This window comes from Talpa occidentalis, unplaced genomic scaffold (genome assembly GCF_014898055.3).
Source record: "Talpa occidentalis isolate TD23 unplaced genomic scaffold, MPIMG_talOcc4v2.1 talOcc4.8, whole genome shotgun sequence".
NCBI classification, from domain to species: Eukaryota; Metazoa; Chordata; class Mammalia; order Eulipotyphla; family Talpidae; genus Talpa; species Talpa occidentalis.
Genome location: NW_023605194.1, coordinates 87734950 through 87754169, shown reverse-complemented (window position 1 = coordinate 87754169; position 19220 = coordinate 87734950). Strand labels below are relative to the sequence as shown.

Genomic DNA, 19220 nt, shown 5'->3' with positions numbered 1-19220 from the left:
GTCCTCGAGTTTTAGAGTGATTTCCAGACCCTTCCTGGGCCTCTTGGCTCGAGTCACGTGACCTGACACATGGGCGCCACAGGCACTTGGTAGTGACAGGACTCCTCAGGCTAGGGCTTTCTGAAGGGGCAGCAGCGAGAATGGGAGGCAGGGTGAACCCTGTAAGGTCTGGAAGGAATAAAGTCCTCAGGGGCCTGGAGGGGCCAAAAGAGCCAAAAGAGCCGGGGTGCAGTGGTTCCTCTCAGTCCTGCCTTGGGCAGCCAGCACTCTGGTCTCTTTTGGGCGCAGGGGATGCTCCGGGCAGCGTGAGGTGCTGGCGCCGTCCACTTTCCTCCTCCTCCTCCTGGTCCTCCTCGAAGCTCCCCGGTTAGCGCGCACGCGGGCTCCCAGTTCCCCCAGCCGCCGGGGCCGCTGGTAGCCCACCCGCGCCCGCCCGCCGTGCTCGCAGGCCTTGGTGTCTCCCGCTCCCCCGCCCGCAGGCGTTGGTCTCTCCCGTCGCCCTCCTCCCCCGCCCCGCCCGCAGGCGTCGATGTCGCCCGCACCCCCGCCCGCAGGCGTTGGTCTCTCGGCCGGCCCCGCCCTCCGGGCGTCTGTGCGCTCACTTCCGCCGGGGCCGGGGCCGCGTTCGGAGCGCGCTTTGCGCTCCTGGGCCGGAGCGTCCGCAGTCGGGGAGGCGAAGTTCACGGTGCGGGGCGTCCCCTGAGTTGGCGCTTTCGCCGGGAGGAAGCGGTCGAGGAGCGGGTCCTGCGCCGTTCGGCTGGGAAGCATCACCTTCCCCCCGCCGTCCGGACGCCATGGACCCGGTGCCGGGTGCCGTGTCCTCTTCACCTGTCTCTTCGGGAAACCCGGAGGTGCTGGGATCCTTCTCGATGCTCTGCGCGGCCCTGATCACCAAGCTCCTGGAGGTGACGAGGCCCCCGGCGGGCGGGCGGGCGCGCGCGTGCGTCCTGAGCCCGGGCCCCCGACCGCGGCGCACCTGCCGGCGCGAGGGGCCGTGGCGAGACCGCGTCCCTGGCCCTCTCCCTATCGAGCCCTGGACGAGCCGGGCACGGCGGGCGTCGGCACCCCCGAGGTCCACACCCCCGGCGGGTCCCGTCCCCTGGACGCCCGGCGCTGTGGAGCCGGGGTCCGGCCGGCGCGAGCCGTGCGCGCCCGGGCGCCTCGAGCCTGCGGAAGTGGCAGGTGCGCGCTGCGCTGCCGGCCTCGGCGGGCCCCGGGCTCGCCCACCCGCTCGCGCGCTGGCCCGGGGCTGGCTCCGCTCGCTCAGCCTGTGTCTGTGGGAAACAGAAGGATTCAGAGAGAAAATCTGCAAGCACATTATTCATTATAGTTTGATTTTACTAGCTGCCATAAACGTGATTATCTCTACAATATGTTCCTTGTTTTTTTGGATTTTTTTTTTTTTGGTGTCATGTCACTTTTTAAAGTCATAAAAGTCAACGAAGAGCAAAGTAGGATCCAGAGTCTTTCTGGATGTGTATTAAGTAACACGATGTAGTAGTGGTTATCGCAAACCTGAAAATACTCAGATTAAAGACTTTAAAAACACTTAAAGCCAAACACAAAATATTGGCTGTTAGTATTGTCTTTCTTGAAGCAGTGGAAACCATTGGAGACTTTTGTTGACATAGTTACCTGATGGTGGTGGTTGTAGAATTTTTGTGGCTGTCTCTTGTGATCACTTCACTGTGATTCCTTTAAAGTTTCCCATTTTCTTCTCTCATGTTTCTATTTCAGCTGGTTGCTAAGTTGCCTGATGATGTTCAGCCTGGGCCTGATTTTTATGGACTGCCGTGGAAGCCTGTTCTCATGACAGTCTTTTTGGGAATTGTTTCATTTTCTATTTTCTTCTGGAGAACTGTTCTTGTTGTGAGTAAATTAAGATAATTTATATTTTGACTCATAATACAGGAGCTATTTATAATCACTGGTCCTTTTCTTTTTCATTTATCAACATGAACACAAATTAACGCTTATTCAAAATAGCCTTGTAAAATAATTTGTGTATTCTTTGTTGGTAAAGACTGAAGTGAAGACAACAGGTGTATAATCTCAATCGGAAGGCCTTATAAATCTCATATCAAAACTTGCAGGATTACTATTAGTAGAATTGGGAACTCTTACAGCCATCTTGAAAAGTAGTATACCATGTATAGGAAATCTTAAAAATGTCCATAACCTTGTGTATAATCTAATACCCTCTCAAGTAATCTACCTTTGAAAAAAAAAAAAAAAAGCCAGTCATGTCTTAAAGAATAGTGTATGAGGATAGTCAGAACTGTAATTCTTAGGGTACATCATAAATGATACATAGTAGGGAACTGTTAAATTGCAGTAAGTAATGTGTAATTTAATGGGTGATTAGGCAGCTCAGAAAATGATCACAAGTGGGAAAAAAGCAGAATCCAAGACTTTGAAGCATAGTTAAACCATATATTATATAAATACATAACACCCACACAGTAAAAATGGCTGCATGGAAATAGAACAAAATTGTAAAAATACTTTTATATCCAGGGGACTCGTAGTTTTTCAGTATTTTGTTGTATGTTTATGTATTTTGCTTAAATAAGTATATATCCTTCTATATGTTTAATGGTTATACTAGATGTCGTTCTGTTTTATAGTTATATAAAATAATTGGGGAAAATTATTTTGTATAAATGAGCTTTGCAGATGAAAAACTGTCAGTTTCAATCCAAGCACAATAGTTAAAAGTGTTTAAACGAATTGCGTGCATGTCTTTCTAACATTGAGTTTTCTTCTTCTGATTTCTTAATTTTCTGAGAGACATTTCGTTGTTAATAAGCTTTCTCTTCTTACATGTGCTTGTAAAATCACTTGAAAGGGAGGGTCTTTTTCCTGGATACTTGTAAAGTCTCCTCGAGCCTCATGGGGCATTTTCTAAGATACAAGGAAGCTGTGAAGTATCACTACCAATTAAATTTGAAGTGTTTAACTTTTTTTAATGCTTTACATTATGCTAAATAAAGCCATTATTAAATTTTATTTGGTTACAATTTGGCTATTTATTAAGAACTAAACTTTCTGTTCATAAAATGTTTTGACATTAAATTTTATTTTATTTTTCTTTTAGGTAAAGAGTAGAGTATATCAAGGTAAATATTTAGTTATTTTGTTACTTGTGCTATTCCCTCAATATTGCTGTTTGGTATGAATTTACATAAGCCAGAAGTAGATGCAGTTGCTTCTGTATCTGATTGATTTACTGACTTCTGAAAGCTTTATTAGTTCTAAGTGACTAACTTGGGTGATAGAGAGTAGATGGTGTTGCTTCCAGATGCGAACAAAGATGAGGTGGAGCACTTAGTGGGGGTAGGGAGAAGAGGATTAGTTTAATTGGGGCAGATTGACTTTGCATGTGGATGTAATGCATATTTTTTACAGTGTTTTATGCTAATGGTTTAAATAATAGTAATTAGAGATATAAGTCAGTATGCTTTCATTTTTTTTTTTTGCAAATGACTTACATTTAAAGTCACATGTTCTAAAAAGATTGGTGCTTTATAAAGGAAAGGATGTTGAGCAAAAATATTTTACTATATTTCTTATCTTTCAAATTTAAATTGGAATCTCATTGAAATAGGAGTTATTATATATTTCTTAAATTTAGACATTTTTATACCTTATACGATATCAAGTGGGTTATTTTCTAAAGACTTATTTAATGCTGAGATGTTCTCTTAGGTAACGTGTCTCTGCTGCTAAATCATTGGCTGTTTCAGATAAACTAACCATATGGATCTTCTCGACCCTCCCCCCCACCCCCCAGTCACTGAACAGCAGATATCTGAGAAAGTGAAGAATATCAAGAAAGAAAACGCAGAACTTGTACAAAAGTTATTAGATTATGAACAGAAGGTATAATTATTATTTTCATTCCCTTTCCCTCCTCCAGTGATTCCAGCTTGAATCTGCCTTTATAAATCAGTTATTAATTTTAAAACATTTCATTATTTCCTATAAACCATTCAAATTTGAGCAGTCATATAAAGTGCTGCTTATTTTCTGATACATATGACACACTGTATTTCTGAATCCCTACTGCTTTTTTAAATACAGATCAAGGAATCAAAGAAGCATGTCCAGGAAACCAAAAAACAAAACACTATTCTATCAGATGAAGCAGTTAAATTTAAGGTGAGCATTTCTTTTCTTTTTCTTTCTTTCTTTTTTTTTTTTTAAAAGATGTATTTACTTACTTATACAAGCACTGGATACAGACAGAAGCGCGGGAGGGTGAGAGAATTCACCAGAGCCAGAGAGGGGAACAGAACAGGCAGACTGACGAAATACACTCCTGAGGGGAGCAGAGGGCACGGCAGGAGAGGTCTGTTGCGCCATGTGGGTGCCGGGGATCCTCACCAGTGGCCGGGGATCGAACCGGCTCTACGGAGGCTGCGAGCAGCCTCACAGCCCAGTGCTCAACTGCTGCGCCACCAGGAGAGGCCCTTTTTAGTTACATTCTTAAAACGAAAGAAATGAATAGTTGTTATTAATCTTAAATTTTTTTTGGTAGAATAAAATCAAGACACTTGAAGAAAGTAAAGAAGCTCTGGATGACACAGCTAAAAGTCTGCGTGTTATGTTAGAATCTGAGAGAGAAGAAAATGCAAAGAATAAGGACTTGGTGAGAGTTTTGCTGTTAAGTGTTTTGTTTTTTTTTTAAAGGTTTTATTTATTTATGCATACAAGAGCTGGGGTACAGGCCAGAGATGCGGTGTGGGTGGTGGGGTGGGGGGCGGGTGAGAGGATTCACCAGAGACAGAGTGGGGAACAGAACAGGCAGGTTGACTGAAGTACACTGCTGAGGGAAGCAGGAGGTGAGTCAGGAGAGGTTTGCTTCACCATGTGGGTTGCTCCCTGACCGGCTGGGGATAGAACTCATGCTGCAGAGGCTGCAGATTGCTTCATAGTGCCGTGCTTAACCCCTGGCGCCACCAGGGAGGCCCCCTGTTAAGTATTTTTGAACTGTATCATTGATTGGATTAGTTGAACTGTGCATTTTCCCATTCTGTACCTACAATAAGATTAAGAGTCAGAGAAGTCAAACCTATTTCTGTCCCTTTTTTGTGTAATTTTCAGTGCTAAATTATTATTATTATTATTATTACTATTTTTTAAGATTTATTTATTTATTTAAACAAGCAGTGGGTACAGTCAGAAGCGCGGGAGGGTGAGAGAATTCACCAGAGCCAGAGCGGGGAGCAGAGCAGGCAGAAGGACCGAAGTACACTGCTGAGGGGAGCAGCGGGCGGCAGGAGAGGTCTGCGCGCCATGTGGGACTCACCCCCGGTGGCCGGGGAGCAGCCAGGATCGAACCAGCGCTACAGAGGCTACGGGCAGCTTCACAACCCAGCACTCAACCGCTGCGCCACCGTGGAGGCCCTATTACTATTATTTTTAAAGATTTATTTATTTTAGCATACAAGAACTGGGGTTCAGGCCAGAGGTGTGGAGTGAGAGGATTCACCAGAGACAGAGTGAGGGAGTAGAACAGGCAGACTGACTGAAATACACTGCTGAGGGGAGCAGTGGGCAAGTCAGGAGAGGTGTACTGCGCCCTGTGGGTAGCTCTCTGGCTGGCCGGGGATCAAATACGTGCTGCATTGGTTGCGGACTGCTTCATCGGTTGCGTCTTAATCCCTTGTGCCACCAGGGAGGCCCAGATTATTATTTTTATGAGCCTAGGACATACTTTTGTCCTCAGCCCTAGGTGATTTTCATATTGCTTGACTCTGCTCTCTGAAACGTAGATTGAGAAACCATAACCAAGTCTTAGTACTTTTTGTTTCATGCTGCATGTTTTTTCAACTTTTACTTTTTATTTTATTTTATTTTTTAAAAATATTTTACACATTTTATTTTTTTTAAAGATTTATTTATTTTTATATAAGAGCTGGGGTACAGACTAGAGGTATGGGAGGGTGAGAGGATTCACCAGAGACAAAGTGGGGAGCAGAACAGGCAGACGACCAAAATACACTGCTGAGGGGAGCAGAGGGCACGACAGGAGAGGTCTGCCACACCATGTGGGATTCTCGCCAGCCAGCGGGGATCGAACCAGCAATGCAGAGGCTGTGGACAGCTTCACAGCGTGGCACTCAACCCCCGCTGTGCCACTGGGGAGGCCCAACTTTTACTTCTTTGAACAATTTTAGAGTTAATTGAAAGTTGCAGAGGTGGCATAGAGTCTTTCTGTGTATTGTAGAAGGAGTTAAGGCTCTATCACCTGGCTGAGGTAGTATTTCCCACTGCAGTTGTCTTTCCCTATTCCTTTGCATATTGCACTGTATGCAAGGAAGATACTACTTGCAAAGTATGAGAAAGCAAGTATGCTCCACCTCCTTGAGGAGGCAGTACTTTCATAAATTATTTTGAATTTCTCTATATGTGAAAATTGTTTGTTCTCCCTTGAGTCTAACTACTTTTTACTTTAGGTAAGAGCTTTTTTAGTGCTCTCTATGAAAAAAAAAATTACTCAAACTGGTTACTTGAGACTTTTTCATTTTCTTTGTTTTCACCTCTTTGTGTGATCATCTGCCACATTACTCATAACCAGGAAGGTTTTTGATGCTGTGAAATATTTATCCGTTCTATTACTTTCTTTTTTTTCTCATTTCTTACCTTTTTTATTTTTCTCCTACACCAAAAATATATCATTTGCTTTTACTGATTTACAGGGTATAACTCTAGACTATATAGCCTTAATATTTCTTCTTTTTAGACTATATCCCCATGTGTCTATTGAAATCCTAATACATTTTTTGTGTTCTTTTTCCACATGGAAGATTCTGGAAAACAAGAAATCTATAGAGAAGTTAAAGGATGTTATTTCAATGAATGCCTCAGAATTATCAGAGGTAAGCTGTTTGCAGTTTTTGTAAGAGATTAATACTGTGTCTTGGTTCTGTTGAAGGACAAACACTTGACACACGCAAGAATATGTGGAAACCAAAAACTATATGATGTGTAATTCAGAAAACATAATTTTTATTTTTTTTAGAGTTAATTAACTAATAGGAATGTTTTCTTAGGTTCAAATTGCTCTTAATGAGGCAAAACTAAGTGAAGAGAAGGTGAAATCGGAATGCCACCGAGTTCAGGAAGAAAATGCTAAGCTTAAAAAGAAGAAAGAGCAGGTAAAGAAGAGTTCATGTCATAGATTATGTGAACTAGAGAACAGAACATTAACATCTTGAATATCTTTTCTCAGATCTGTTTTTAAGGGAATGCAGTCATCAGGATTCCATTTTTAGATATGCAGAGTTCATTTGCTCTCAAAATTTCAGTACATGTTCTCCATTTGTTTTGAATTTTCTGTGTTCATGTAATTTCTTGTAGCTGTCAAAGTGTTTAGTCTTCATTGTGTCAAACACCAAATTTAAACAGCTTTTTTTTTTTTTTTAAAGATTTATATATTTATGCAAGAACTGGGGATCAGGTCAGAGGCGTGAGAGGGTGAGAGGATCCACTAGAGACAGAGTGGGGAACAGAACAGGCAGACTGACGAAATACACTGCTGAGGGGAGCAGCGGGCGAGACAGGAGAGGGCTGTCACGCCATGTGGGTTTCGCCCTGGCCGGCTGGGAATTGAATCCGCGTTGCAGAGGCTGCGGACAGCTTCATAGTGTGGCGCTCAACCCGCTGCACCACCCGAGAGGCCCAAATTAAACAGCTTTAATGGGCATTGGATTCACTTATTAAACTGAGAATTAGGTAATTATAACCGTTATTTGAGAAATTCTTGCTTTATTGACCAAGGGAAAGTTACATGATCTGGAATCTGTCAGGCTTACGTGTCTTTCTGTTCCTACTGGAGTAGGAATATTTGAATTAGCTATAATCCTTCTAAACGTGCTCTTTTGTTCTCACTGCAGTTGTGACAGTTGGAGCCACTCTTCCCTGACCCTTATCCCAGGCCTCAGCCCAGAGAGAAGCATGGCTCCTTACTTGTCTGTTTCATTGATGGGGTCCTAATGTCTCTAATGCAAAAGTTTTAACTTTGGAAATCCATGTGTTTTAAATTCTCAGTTGCAGCAAGAAGTAAACAACTGGAGTAAATCTCATTCTGAACTCAGTGAGCAAATCAAATCATTTGAGAGATCTCAGAAAGATTTGGAAGTAACTCTCACTCATAAGGATGATAATATTAGTGTAAGTTCATTTTCTTGAGTCTATGCTTAATTATCATGAAACCAGCTAAATTTAAATTGAGAGGATTTTAAATACACTTTTTGTTTCTTTTCTAGGCTTTGACTAATTGCATTACACAGTTATATCGGTTAGATAGTGAATCTGAACCTGAGGGTCAAACTAAAGGAGGAAATGACTTAGATGAATTAGCAAATGGAGAAGTGGCAGGTAAGATTGATGTCAGAGGAACTGCACTTTTTTGGCCTTCTTGCCCTTGCGTATACTGATGCTACCTTGCAGCTGACTGAATTTCCTCATAAGGTCATGTGCCTTGGGCAGAGGGGCTTGCTGAGGTCATGGTGCAGCAGTAGGCAGGCATTGAGTACTGACTATTTTTCCACACACAGATGTGGGCGCCTGAGCTAAAGCAGCATTAGTTATGTCTTAGTGAAAATATTCATCAGGAGAACGTGTTTCTCAGCTTTATGGAGATGACATTGAAATTTAATGCTGATTTCTGTAGCTTTGTGGTCTTTAGGCCCACAGCTAAGTTAAGAGCGCTGAGATGGTGGGAGACATAAGCTAACTCAGGCTGTGAGAGCAGAGGCTAATAGGCAGCAGTATATACTGACGAGCATCATTTTCTGCTCACTGTCCAACGTTGACTATAGCTTTCATGGTGGCTGTTTATGCCACACCTGGTGGTAGATTCAGGGAGAGAGCAGAGGAGTGAGTATTTCTAAATAATGAGACTAAATAAAGCACTTGACCAGGGGGAGGCTGAGCTGAGAGAAGAACTCCCATATGCTGGCTCAGGAATGGCGTGCAAGACACTTTCTTTGCACCAACTGGGGATTCACTTTATGTGATTCTCCTAAAAATCAAAATGTCCTAATCATTTGTGTTGTTTTTTTCTTTGAATGTTCAAATGTGGTAATTGTTTTTAGAAAATATAGTTAAAAAGCAAAGGAGGAAAAAACAGTGAAAAACCTTTTGTGTTTCAGGTGATCCAAGTGAGAAAATGAAAGCCCATATCAAGCAACTGATGGATGTTTCTCGGGTATAAGCCTTTTGCTAGAATGTTTTAAGTGCTGTGAATTCTTATTGTGCCTTGTTTTTTTTAAAAAAAAAAAAAGATTAATTTATTTATGCATACAAGAACTGGGATAGAGGCCAGAGGTGAGGGGGGTGAGAGGATTCACCAGAGACAAAGAGGGGAACAAAACAGGCAGACTGACTGAAATACACTGCTGAGGGGAGTAGCAGGCAAGACAGGAGAGGTCTGCTGTGCCATGTGGGTCACCACCTTGGCCGCGGATCGAACTCTTGCTGCAGTGACTGTGGATAGCTTCGTAGTGCTGTGTGTTAACCCCTTGCGCCACCAGGGAGGCCCCTGTGCCTCATTCTTAAGAATACTTTTCTCTTTTCCAACTTTCAGACACAAACTGCTTTATCAGTAGTTGACGAGGATCTGAAAATTTTACAGTGTAAACTAAGAGCCTCGATGTCCACTAAATGTGTCCTGGAAGGTAGGTTGCTTGTTGAGAAGAAATTGCCAAATAGTGGAAAGATACGGAATTGCTTTGGAAAGATAAGCCATGGCTTCCTGCTTACATGTTTCTCCACCTTCCCCACCCCCTCAACAGGTTCTCAGGTCCCTGTACACAGTCACAAAGCTCATGTTTTATCCTTTACAGATGAAATAAAGAAACTGGAAGATGATCGCAACTCTCTGCAGTCTGTCAAAGCTGGACTGGAGGATGAATGCAAAACCCTGAGGCAAAAGGTGGAGATTCTGAATGAACTCTACCAGCAGAAGGAGATGGCTCTGCAAAAGTAAGATAGATTATCCTGGCCACTGTTAACAGTGTTGTCATTACCAAGCATGTATGCCATTACAGATAATTTGGACTCTTAAATCATTCATAGTTTTTTTCCAACTATGATTACCAAGGTTTGTCATTGCTTCTCATAATGTGGGTTGTTTTTCTGTTGTCACCACTTGTCAGAACCTGCTGCCTATCTACTTGGGGGTGGAGGGGGATGATTGACTGGCTCCAGCAGTGACTGCTGTGCCTTTGAAAGTTTTGGGCTCTTTCCACAGCTCCCCCACTTCACGCCCCATTTTTTTTGGTGGTCAGTTACATCATTCTCCTTGACCTTGCATTCTCGCTCTGGTTTGTAAATAATATGGTTTTATGAAATCCCGAGAGGCTAGTGTGCTGTGCTTTTTAGTAGAATAGGAACTTCAAAAAGAATACTTGGAGTTTTGGACTTAGCGATTTGGGAGTTTTGAGTATAGAAATAACTCTTTGATGTATATGTTTAGGTACTAGATTCTGAAGTAGACACCTCAGATTTGGACTTCAGTATCTTTTGCAAGACAGACTTTTGTAGTTCATTTTAGGTTTTTTTCCTTCACTAAAATACCTGAATTCTTGAAAAACAGGTTGTTAGTGGCAGTGGCTGATTGTGTCTGCTTCTGTACTTCACTCTAACTTACATGGCAGGTGTGAGCAGGCTTGTCTGGCTAAGCAAAGTTAATCTTTTTAAAATGCTTGCACTGCTACTGAAACCACTTCACAGTTTCTCTAATTCTTTATTCATCAAGCAATCCATTTACATTTTCCAAATTTTGTTCAAAGCCACCTCTTAAGTACATGACCACTTCAGAGAAATAGTTCTTATTTGTTGCTTTTTTGAAAAAAAAAAAGGACTACTCAGGTCCTAGTATTTGGACTACCCAGATGGCTGTTGTTTTTCACAATCCTGTCGGTGTGGCACAACTTCATTCAATTCCTCCAACACCCACTCCGTCCCCATGTCTAGACATGTTGGAGTACTCACTGCCTTCATCGCCAAAGCTGTGTGTTTTATCATCTTTTCTACCAGCCTCTAATGGATCACCTGTTCTGTTTCCTTTTCCTATATTCCTCCTTCCAACCTCTGATTTTCTCCACAGCCGCTGGAGTGAACTTTCTGAAACACAAGTCAGTCCATGTCATCAAGGGCTTCCATTCCTTCAGGATCAGGTCCAGACTCCATCCCGGCACCCAGGGCATTTCCCCTCAGTTGTCCTGAGTGCCTCCCTGGTGCACTTCCTGCAGCTTCTCCTGACGCTCCCTCACCAGCCACACAACACCGTTCCTTCTTGCTGCTCCGCACCTCTTCGTCATTACATGTACTGCTTCCCCTGCAGCGCGGTGTCCTTTCCCACATGACTTCCGCTTGGTAGTCTCCTACCTCATCAGATATTTATGTTCCTTAAAATCTTCTCTGAATAGAGTTGTAGCGTAAGTAAATAGGTGGACATGGAGACTGGTGAACACTCCTTTTTCTTATAATGTGTATGTTTAGGTTTACATCTACACAGGGGTGTTGACTTGCTATTTGACTGCCTTTCTCTATTCCCTTTTCCTCTTCTCTATCTTTTGGGTTGTTCAATGTGTTGCATTTATGCCGCTTAAGGTTTTCAGATTCATGGATTTCTGGGTCTTTTTCCATGTATTAATTCTCCATTATCTCTTCTCATTCTGTGATTCTAACTGAACATTGGTTATTTCCCCAGCTGTCTCCTACATTCTTATCTGTATTTGCTTCATTCTGGAATTTTTTTGATCTCACTTATCTTCGGGGGTGCGAAAATCTCACTTAGTTGTGAAATCTGCTGTTAAAATTATTCATTGAGTTCTTAACTTCAGATACTGTGTTTCAGTTTTACAGTTTTTCTAATCCCCTGCTCAAAGTCATAATCCTGACTTTCACTTCCTTGGTATATGGGGCATAATTATTCTTAAATCTGTGTGATAATTCCATTATGTATATCTCCAGTGGGTCAGTTTCTTCTGTCTTTAAGATTTTGATCATACTGTTTTGTAGAGTACAGGGTCAATTTTGTTTGGCAGACATGATAATTGTAGGGGAGGTTTAAATTTTAGGACTATGTAATTTTCCTAAAGAAAATAACTGAAAAGAAAGAAAAAGAAAATAACTGAATTTATTTCTAGCAGGTACCCATTACTTTAATCCAAGCTTTCCTTAATCATTTTAATCCAATTAAGTTAAATAAGACCCGATTAAGCGAGATTAATTAATCCAATTAAGATCATTCAAAAATAATGCAGTTTTGCCTGCTTGGTGCTGCAATGCACAATTCTTTCTAATCTCATTACACAGCCTGGTGCTTTTAGGAGGGGTCTCCCCCAAGGGGCAGCCCTGAATTTCACTTTTTCTTTGAACTCAGGAATTGGTTGGAAGTTCTGGATCTCTTCATTATCTTCAATGTGTGAATGAACCTAGTGGAAAAGTCGCTTCATATGTTAGGCTTGTAATAATGAAATTCCGTTTTAACTCTCTGATTCATTCCTTAAGCATGTTCTTTATATTTTTGTCCAGTGTTCTGGTTGTTATCAGACTAGCTTGTGCATCAGCAGAAGCAAAATTCCTTCTTCCAGTCTATTTTCCCATAATTGTATAAGTTAGAGTCAGAGACTGTTCTCTTATTATGTTCTTATACATCTTAAACTGTGGACTCTGTTAGTACAAGCTTTAAACTGTGGACTCTGTTAGTACTTTGCCCATAGTTTTATCTGTGGCATTTTCCTAGGCAATCAGTTTATTATAGCCACTCATAAAATATTGGCTGAAGTGATTAATGGGCAGTTATATAAATCCTTTTCTCTTTGTTTTAAATACTTTTTACTAGCTTTTCTCATTTTGCTTCTCATTGATAGAAAATTAAGTTTCAGGTTAAGTATCTTCTGAATCAGAACTGGAGGCATGAAGTACAAGGGTGATAAGAAAATAGCTCTTTTAAAATAGTGAATGTTGCTACCTTAAAGTCTGTGTTGCTATAATAGATTGACATCTTAATCTTGAAGGTTATTGGGTTAAACACACTTTCTGGTAGGTTATATGTCGATTATGAGTTTAAGTCTTTCTTTCAGAGTCAACAGACATTACCAGTTCTAAGATTTTTCCTTAATCACAATTCTATTGAGATAGGTAGTAGGCATTTCATATCTGATCTCTGGAAATGTTGTGGTTAATTGCACAGTTAAAAGATAAATTCAGAAAGGCTCTTTCTTTGGCTACTGTCCTTATCATGGTACCAGTCTTGGCTTGAGATCAGGTCTTCCATGACAGAAATAAGAGAAATAATTACAGGTCTTTCTGTGGTAAAAATAAGAACAGTAATTACGCCTGCTTTATCCTAATAGTCTTCATCATGTTAGGTTGTGCAGACCTGGCCTTCCACACTTAAACACAAAGAGTTTTCATTGTCTTTCAAGTGATGGGAATTTGTCCAAAGGGAAGGTGTGTTTTTTTTTTTTTTTTTTTTAACATTTGTTTTGTTAACTAGTGAGTAGAGAAATATGAGAAGTTAGAAAATGCCAGTGAGTTGTCAACAGACCAGAGATTGATTTTTATCCATGGAGGTCAGGTTTGAATTCTCTCCTACGACTGTTTGTGTGTCTTCACATTTTAGAGAGGCTAGAAAATAACATTTAGGATGATGCTTTTAGATAGACTGCTGGGAAAAAGAGAAACACTTTTCATTGACACTGATTTTATCCTAGGAAGTTGAGTCAAGAAGAGTATGAACGTCAAGAGAGAGAGCAACGGCTCTCAGCTGCAGATGAGAAGGCAGTTTTGGCTGCAGAGGAAGTAAAAACTTACAAGTGAGTTCAGCTTCTAGAAAGGGTATCAGTGGCTGATGAAATGCTTAGCTTTTTTAAGAATCATATTTGCATTATATTGAACAAAGAGCAAAGAAAAAATACATGGTCAGAAGATAGAAATACATTTAATTAACACTGGAGAAAAGATTTTTAAATTTACAAAGGAAAAGAAAATTAAATCAATAAAAATTTGCTTACACCAATACAGACATTAACTAAAGGAGCTTGGTTCATGCCAACTTAGTTCTGTGTAGTTTTGTGTTTTGGAGTACAAAGGCAGCTTGTTAAGGATGTAGTGAAATGATGCAGTTGGATAGACCCAATTTCCCATAGTTCTGGGAAATTTTCTATATACTTAAATAAGAAAAAGTTTTATGGGGGAAGTTATTCATAGCAGGGTAGTTGTTGAACATACTGAAGAAAAGTTAAGGAAATATATAACTCTGAATTTCCAGGCATTAAATAATAAATTATAGAGTATTAATTTTAATCATATTGTGTTTGAATTGTTGTGCTTTAACTGATAAAAGTAATTGTAATTCTTAGACGGAGAATTGAAGAAATGGAGGAAGAATTACAGAAAACTGAGCGCTCATTTAAAAACCAGGTAATAGTTACACTACCATACAGCTGCAAAATTCTTTGATATTCAGTGCAGATTATTATAGTGAATCCACACAAATATTTTTGTTGTATTGTGTTTTTCAGATAGCTACTCATGAGAAGAAAGCTCATGATAACTGGGTAAAGATTTTTTTCTCCTCTACTTCATTTTGTGCATAGTCTACCACAGCTGTGAATTTGATTATTCCCCCTCCCCCCCCAATAGCTCAAAGCTCGTGCTGCAGAGCGCGCTATGGCTGAAGAGAAAAGGGAAGCTGCTAACTTAAGACACAAGTATGTGATTTTGATACCTACTCTTTTGGTGTGGCTTAAAGTTTTTCTTTTTCTTTTTTTAAAGATTTATTTATTTATTTATAAAAGAACCGGGGTACAGACCAGATGCACGGGAGGGTGAGAGGATCACCAGAGATAGAGTGGGACACAGAACAGGCAGACTGACGAAATACACTGCTGAGGAGAGCAGCGGGCATGACAGGAGAGGTCTGCCGTGTCATGTAGGACCCTCGCCGGCCGGCCAGGATGGAACCGGTGTTGCAGAGGCTGTGGACAGCTTCACAACATGGCGCTCAACTGCCAGTGCCACCAGGGGAGGCCCTGTGGCTTAAAGTTTTTTAGGGTCATGCTATGTGGCATCTAGTAAGAAAATGATTTGTTAATTAATGTTTATATCCATTCTTTTTCTGTATTAAAGATTATTGGAAGTAACCCAAAAGATGGCAATGCTGCAAGAAGAACCTGTGATTGTAAAACCTATGCCAGGAAGGCCCATTATACAGAACCCTCCTCGGAGAGGTAGGGAGCACTTTCAAAGGGCAGCAATCTAGTTTTTGATGCAAGATGTCTTTAATTTCTGTGTGTAATAGTTATGATGCCCAAGAAATAATCCTAAAACTACTAAAGAATGAAAGATTGCCTTAGAGTGGTTAACAGTCTGCTTCGTCCTTAGGTCCTTTCAGCCGTAACGGCTCTTTTGGCCCATCTCCCGTGAGCGGTGGGGAGTGCTCCCCTCCACTGACAGCTGACTCACCTGCTAGACCGCTCTCTGCTACACTTGGTCCAAGGGAGGTGCCTCCAGGTGAATTTGGTAAGATTTTGCATGGCGCCTTGCTGTCAGCCGTCTCAAGAGTTTTTTGCCCTTTTACTTGAGAATTCTAATGCAGACATTTTAGAATTTGGGTCTGTCCAATATGAAAAGAATACTTCTGAATTTATCTTGGTGGACAGTCTGTTGTAAAATATGCTTTAGAATAGAAAGTAGTTTTTATTAATAGCATTAGTATATGTAAGAACTGCAAATATATACACATAAAATATTTTTTGTCTGTTTCGTTTAAGCCTTTAAGTGGAATTTCTATTGCATTTCTCTCTTTAATATTATAAAAAGTAGCCTTAAAACTTTATAATTTTATAAATTTTGCAGCATACATTCATTTCTCATCAGTACAATATGAAATGCTGTGTTTCTAATCATAGTGTGTAGACCTTGCTAAGAGGTAAAAGTCAAGTTTCATGTACACTCAAACAAACCTGCCAGTACAATTGTGACAAGCTAGTAGCTTGAACTGCCTGACCAGTGCTATAATGTGTATGGTTTATTGCTGTTGTTTCAATGCAAGACAGTTATTTTACTTCTTTAAGTCTCAGCATAAATTATAAGTAATTTCCCTCTATATTTAGTGTTGCTGTCTAGGTACAGTTGAGCCCTAACCTGGCCACCACTGCTTTATTTTTTCTGGGGGGAGGAAAAAAATCCATGTAAGGGCTATTAATTCTTTTTTCAAGGGTCAGTGGCCAGGCCTCTGCCTTGTCTTCAGTGTTTGTCTGAGGCATCTTGAAAACCCTGTGCCTTTGATAAGGAAACTGAGTGTGTTCAGAGTCTATAAATGCATGGAAGACTTGGGTAGAGAATATTTTTATTCTTCAAAGAGTGTATGGGTTAGAAAAAGCCTTAAGTCGGTTCTCTGGCCTTTGGCAGATCCGGAGTCTGGCGCAGCTCCCATGATGAACAGCAACTCAAGAGGCTCTTCACCTAGTAAGGTGCTGGATGAGGGCAAGGTAAGTGCTGTGGTGCTTTGGAATTTTATTAGGTATTTCAGGAAAGGTTTAAATCTTTTGCGGCATCTTCTGCCTCCTCCATCTCCTGTTTGTGAGTTCTGTTGTATCTGTACTATCTCATTTATTTTTCTAAAAGCAAACTGTGCCCCAAGAGTCTGAAGGCCCTTCTGTTCCCAGCATTCCAACCTTGCCTGAGCATCCAGTAGCAGTAAGTACTTAGAGGCTGAGGGCTGATCTGGGTTTTTCCTGTCTATTTCTGGAAAGGATACCAAGAGCATGACACCTGCTTTGATTTAAACTGCATGGCAACACTGACCTTGGTGGGTTGCTGCAGTCTGACTGGTTGTTTGTCTTTTCTTCCCTTTCCTGGTTTGGTTAGGTGATTAACCTGTTTACAACAGCTGTTGTTATTAACAAAAAAATGTGCAGTCATCACTACAACTTTACATTGTATGCTTCAGTGTTGGAAATGTATTATGTATTTGCATAATTCATCATTATTAAGTATGTGCTGGAAGGGTGCTACTCATGAATATTTTCAGCAGTACACTAGGAAAATCCTATTTTGCATAATCTAAAATTACAGATTGCTCACAGAATGTTTGTTGAAAGTGAAATACTGCTTATGAAAATCTGTAATTACCTGTTGTACCAGTTCCTAGCAGTCATCTTAAATTACATTCACATAAATGCATTCTCTTAGAGCTTGTGGTAAGTCCCCTGGTTCTACTCCTATGATGAAACAAAAAATGGTATTTTATTCAGAAGCTCCAACCCAGTTTCTCACATAAGAAAGGATCAGTCAGCATCTCGTGTTACCAAGAACAGAATTGATGAGTTAAGGTGACTGTTGGAACTAGGCCTGCCCTACTGATGTATGAATATTGTTTCTGTGGAGGAATAATCCCCAGTTAGTGCAGGGCTTCAGGAATACACCTCTCTCTCTCTATCTTTTTATCCAGGGGCGGGATAAGACCAAAGCACTGTTTGAAGTAGACTTCAAAAAGAGAAGAGAGGGAGGCAAAGGTGGGAAGGAGAAGGAGCATGGGCTTGGAGTCAGAACAGATGTTGAATTTCAGCTGGCTTATTACCTGTGTGTGATCTTCAGCAAATTATCTAATACTCTCTTCTCTCATACTTAAAATAAGATGACTATATTTTAATACTAGCAATTTGAGAATTAGATAACATATGAAAGGGAATTGAAGGTACTCTGAATAGTGGCTACTAAGATGAGTGTAGAGAATGGACTTTTCATTCCTTTCCCTTCTGCCCCATTCTTATGGAAATAGTGAGCTACTGTGGCTTAGTGGGGATTGAGGTAGGAAGGGCTGCCCTACAAATAGATTATGAGGTGTGTGGTAAGACTCTTTTTCACCTGTTAATAATCCTTTCACCATCTTCTGTCCTTTTCTGTTTGCACATACAAGCAGTAACCTGGCTGTGGTGAAACTCCTCCTCCTGTGACCCTTTTCAGCACCAGTGGGGCAGATGGGAGGGTGTTTTGTTGGCCTGATTGTGTGCTTTGGACAGGCGCCTGACATCTGCTTTGTTGGGTTTCAGCTTTCTTGGTGGTGGTGTTTTGTTTGTTTTAACAAGTGTTTAAAACTTGAATTGCTTCTGTTTTGCAGGTTAACGTGGCTGCAAAAGGCCCACCTCCTTTTCCAGGGGCGGTACCCTACATGAGCACCCCCATGGGAGGCCCTATTCCACCACCACCCATTCGCTATGGACCACCTCCTGCATTCTGTGGGCCTTTTGGGCCACGACCACTTCCTCCACCATTTGGTATGATGATTTAACTATTTGTTGCTAACATTTTAATAGTTACATTTGCAGGGCTCTGCAGTTGTGGGGCTGTGCAGTTGCAGGGCTCTGCAGTTGCAGGACTATGCAGTTGCGGGGCTATGCAGTGTAGGACTATGCAGTTGCATGGCCATGCAGTTGCGGGGCTATGCAGTGCAGGGCTATGCAGTTGCAGGGCAAAACTGACCCAGTACATATTTACCTTTACTCAAGTTTGTTAGAGCTCATGGGCATTGCTTGTCTCCTCCATGCAGACGGCTGTAAGCACAACTTGTAGACAAGGAAAGGAGTTGTCTTGAAAGCCAGAAATACGACTTCCGTGGTTGTTTATTAAACTTCTGTGACATTGTGCCAGGCTCTGTAATGGATAGAACTGAAAAATTCCAAGAGCTTAAGGTGTCCTATTGGACCTAGGCCACACGTTATACAAAATAGAACTTGTCGCCATAATGGAGATGTAACATTGGGTCATAGACTAGAAAGAGTAAACACTCAATACCTATTTGGGGAATAAACGGGAAGTGTAAGGCAAGGGAGAATTTAATTGCTCCTTAATGAATTCTGCTGAATTCAGTGGGGTGGAGCTGGGAGGCCTTTTCCACCAGGGAAGGTACCTTGACTTTGATGGCATGCTCAGCTAGTGCGTGGATTTTTAGTAGTAGACAGTACAGTTTCCTTTGTTAAAGTTTCTTCATTGCTATGAAGCAACATATTATATAATCTGTCATCTCGGTATGATAGTGCTTTCAAGTACAGTTCATTTCTTCTGATGTACAGTTCATTTCTTCTTTCAACGGTGGCATTGTATAGTGGGAAAAACACAGGTACAGCCCTCCTGTTAAATTTTGCCTGTGTGGCCATGACATGTACCTGAAACTTGTTGCACCTCCATTTGCC

General features: G+C 41.3%; 1 protein-coding gene across 7 annotated transcripts in view; it reads left to right on the top strand.

Moving 5' to 3' along the window:
• Positions 1–19220, top strand: part of MIA3 (MIA SH3 domain ER export factor 3) — a 49454-nt gene that overhangs the window by 27447 nt on the left and 2787 nt on the right. For 4 of the 7 annotated variants that reach the window (XR_008550002.1, XM_037496370.2, XM_054690412.1 and 1 more), the window contains exons 7-27: positions 1738–1869; positions 3098–3119; positions 3794–3882; positions 4084–4161; positions 4541–4651; positions 6813–6884; positions 7059–7163; positions 8056–8178; positions 8274–8385; positions 9162–9217; positions 9596–9686; positions 9855–9993; positions 13737–13838; positions 14385–14445; positions 14547–14582; positions 14668–14735; positions 15154–15254; positions 15409–15546; positions 16438–16517; positions 16654–16725; positions 18149–18305. Coding sequence is in view for 6 of the 7 variants with exons in the window: in XM_037496370.2 (XP_037352267.1) it covers positions 1738–1869; positions 3098–3119; positions 3794–3882; positions 4084–4161; positions 4541–4651; positions 6813–6884; positions 7059–7163; positions 8056–8178; positions 8274–8385; positions 9162–9217; positions 9596–9686; positions 9855–9993; positions 13737–13838; positions 14385–14445; positions 14547–14582; positions 14668–14735; positions 15154–15254; positions 15409–15546; positions 16438–16517; positions 16654–16725; positions 18149–18305 (1945 nt within the window). In the remaining variant the exon portion in view is untranslated. Of the gene's footprint in view, positions 1–630; positions 906–1737; positions 1870–3097; positions 3120–3793; positions 3883–4083; positions 4162–4540; positions 4652–6812; positions 6885–7058; positions 7164–8055; positions 8179–8273; positions 8386–9161; positions 9218–9595; positions 9687–9854; positions 9994–13736; positions 13839–14384; positions 14446–14546; positions 14583–14667; positions 14736–15153; positions 15255–15408; positions 15547–16437; positions 16518–16653; positions 16726–18148; positions 18306–19220 lie in introns of those variants that run through there. The other 3 variants (XM_037496371.2, XM_037496372.2, XM_037496369.2) reach the window with 3 other exon arrangements.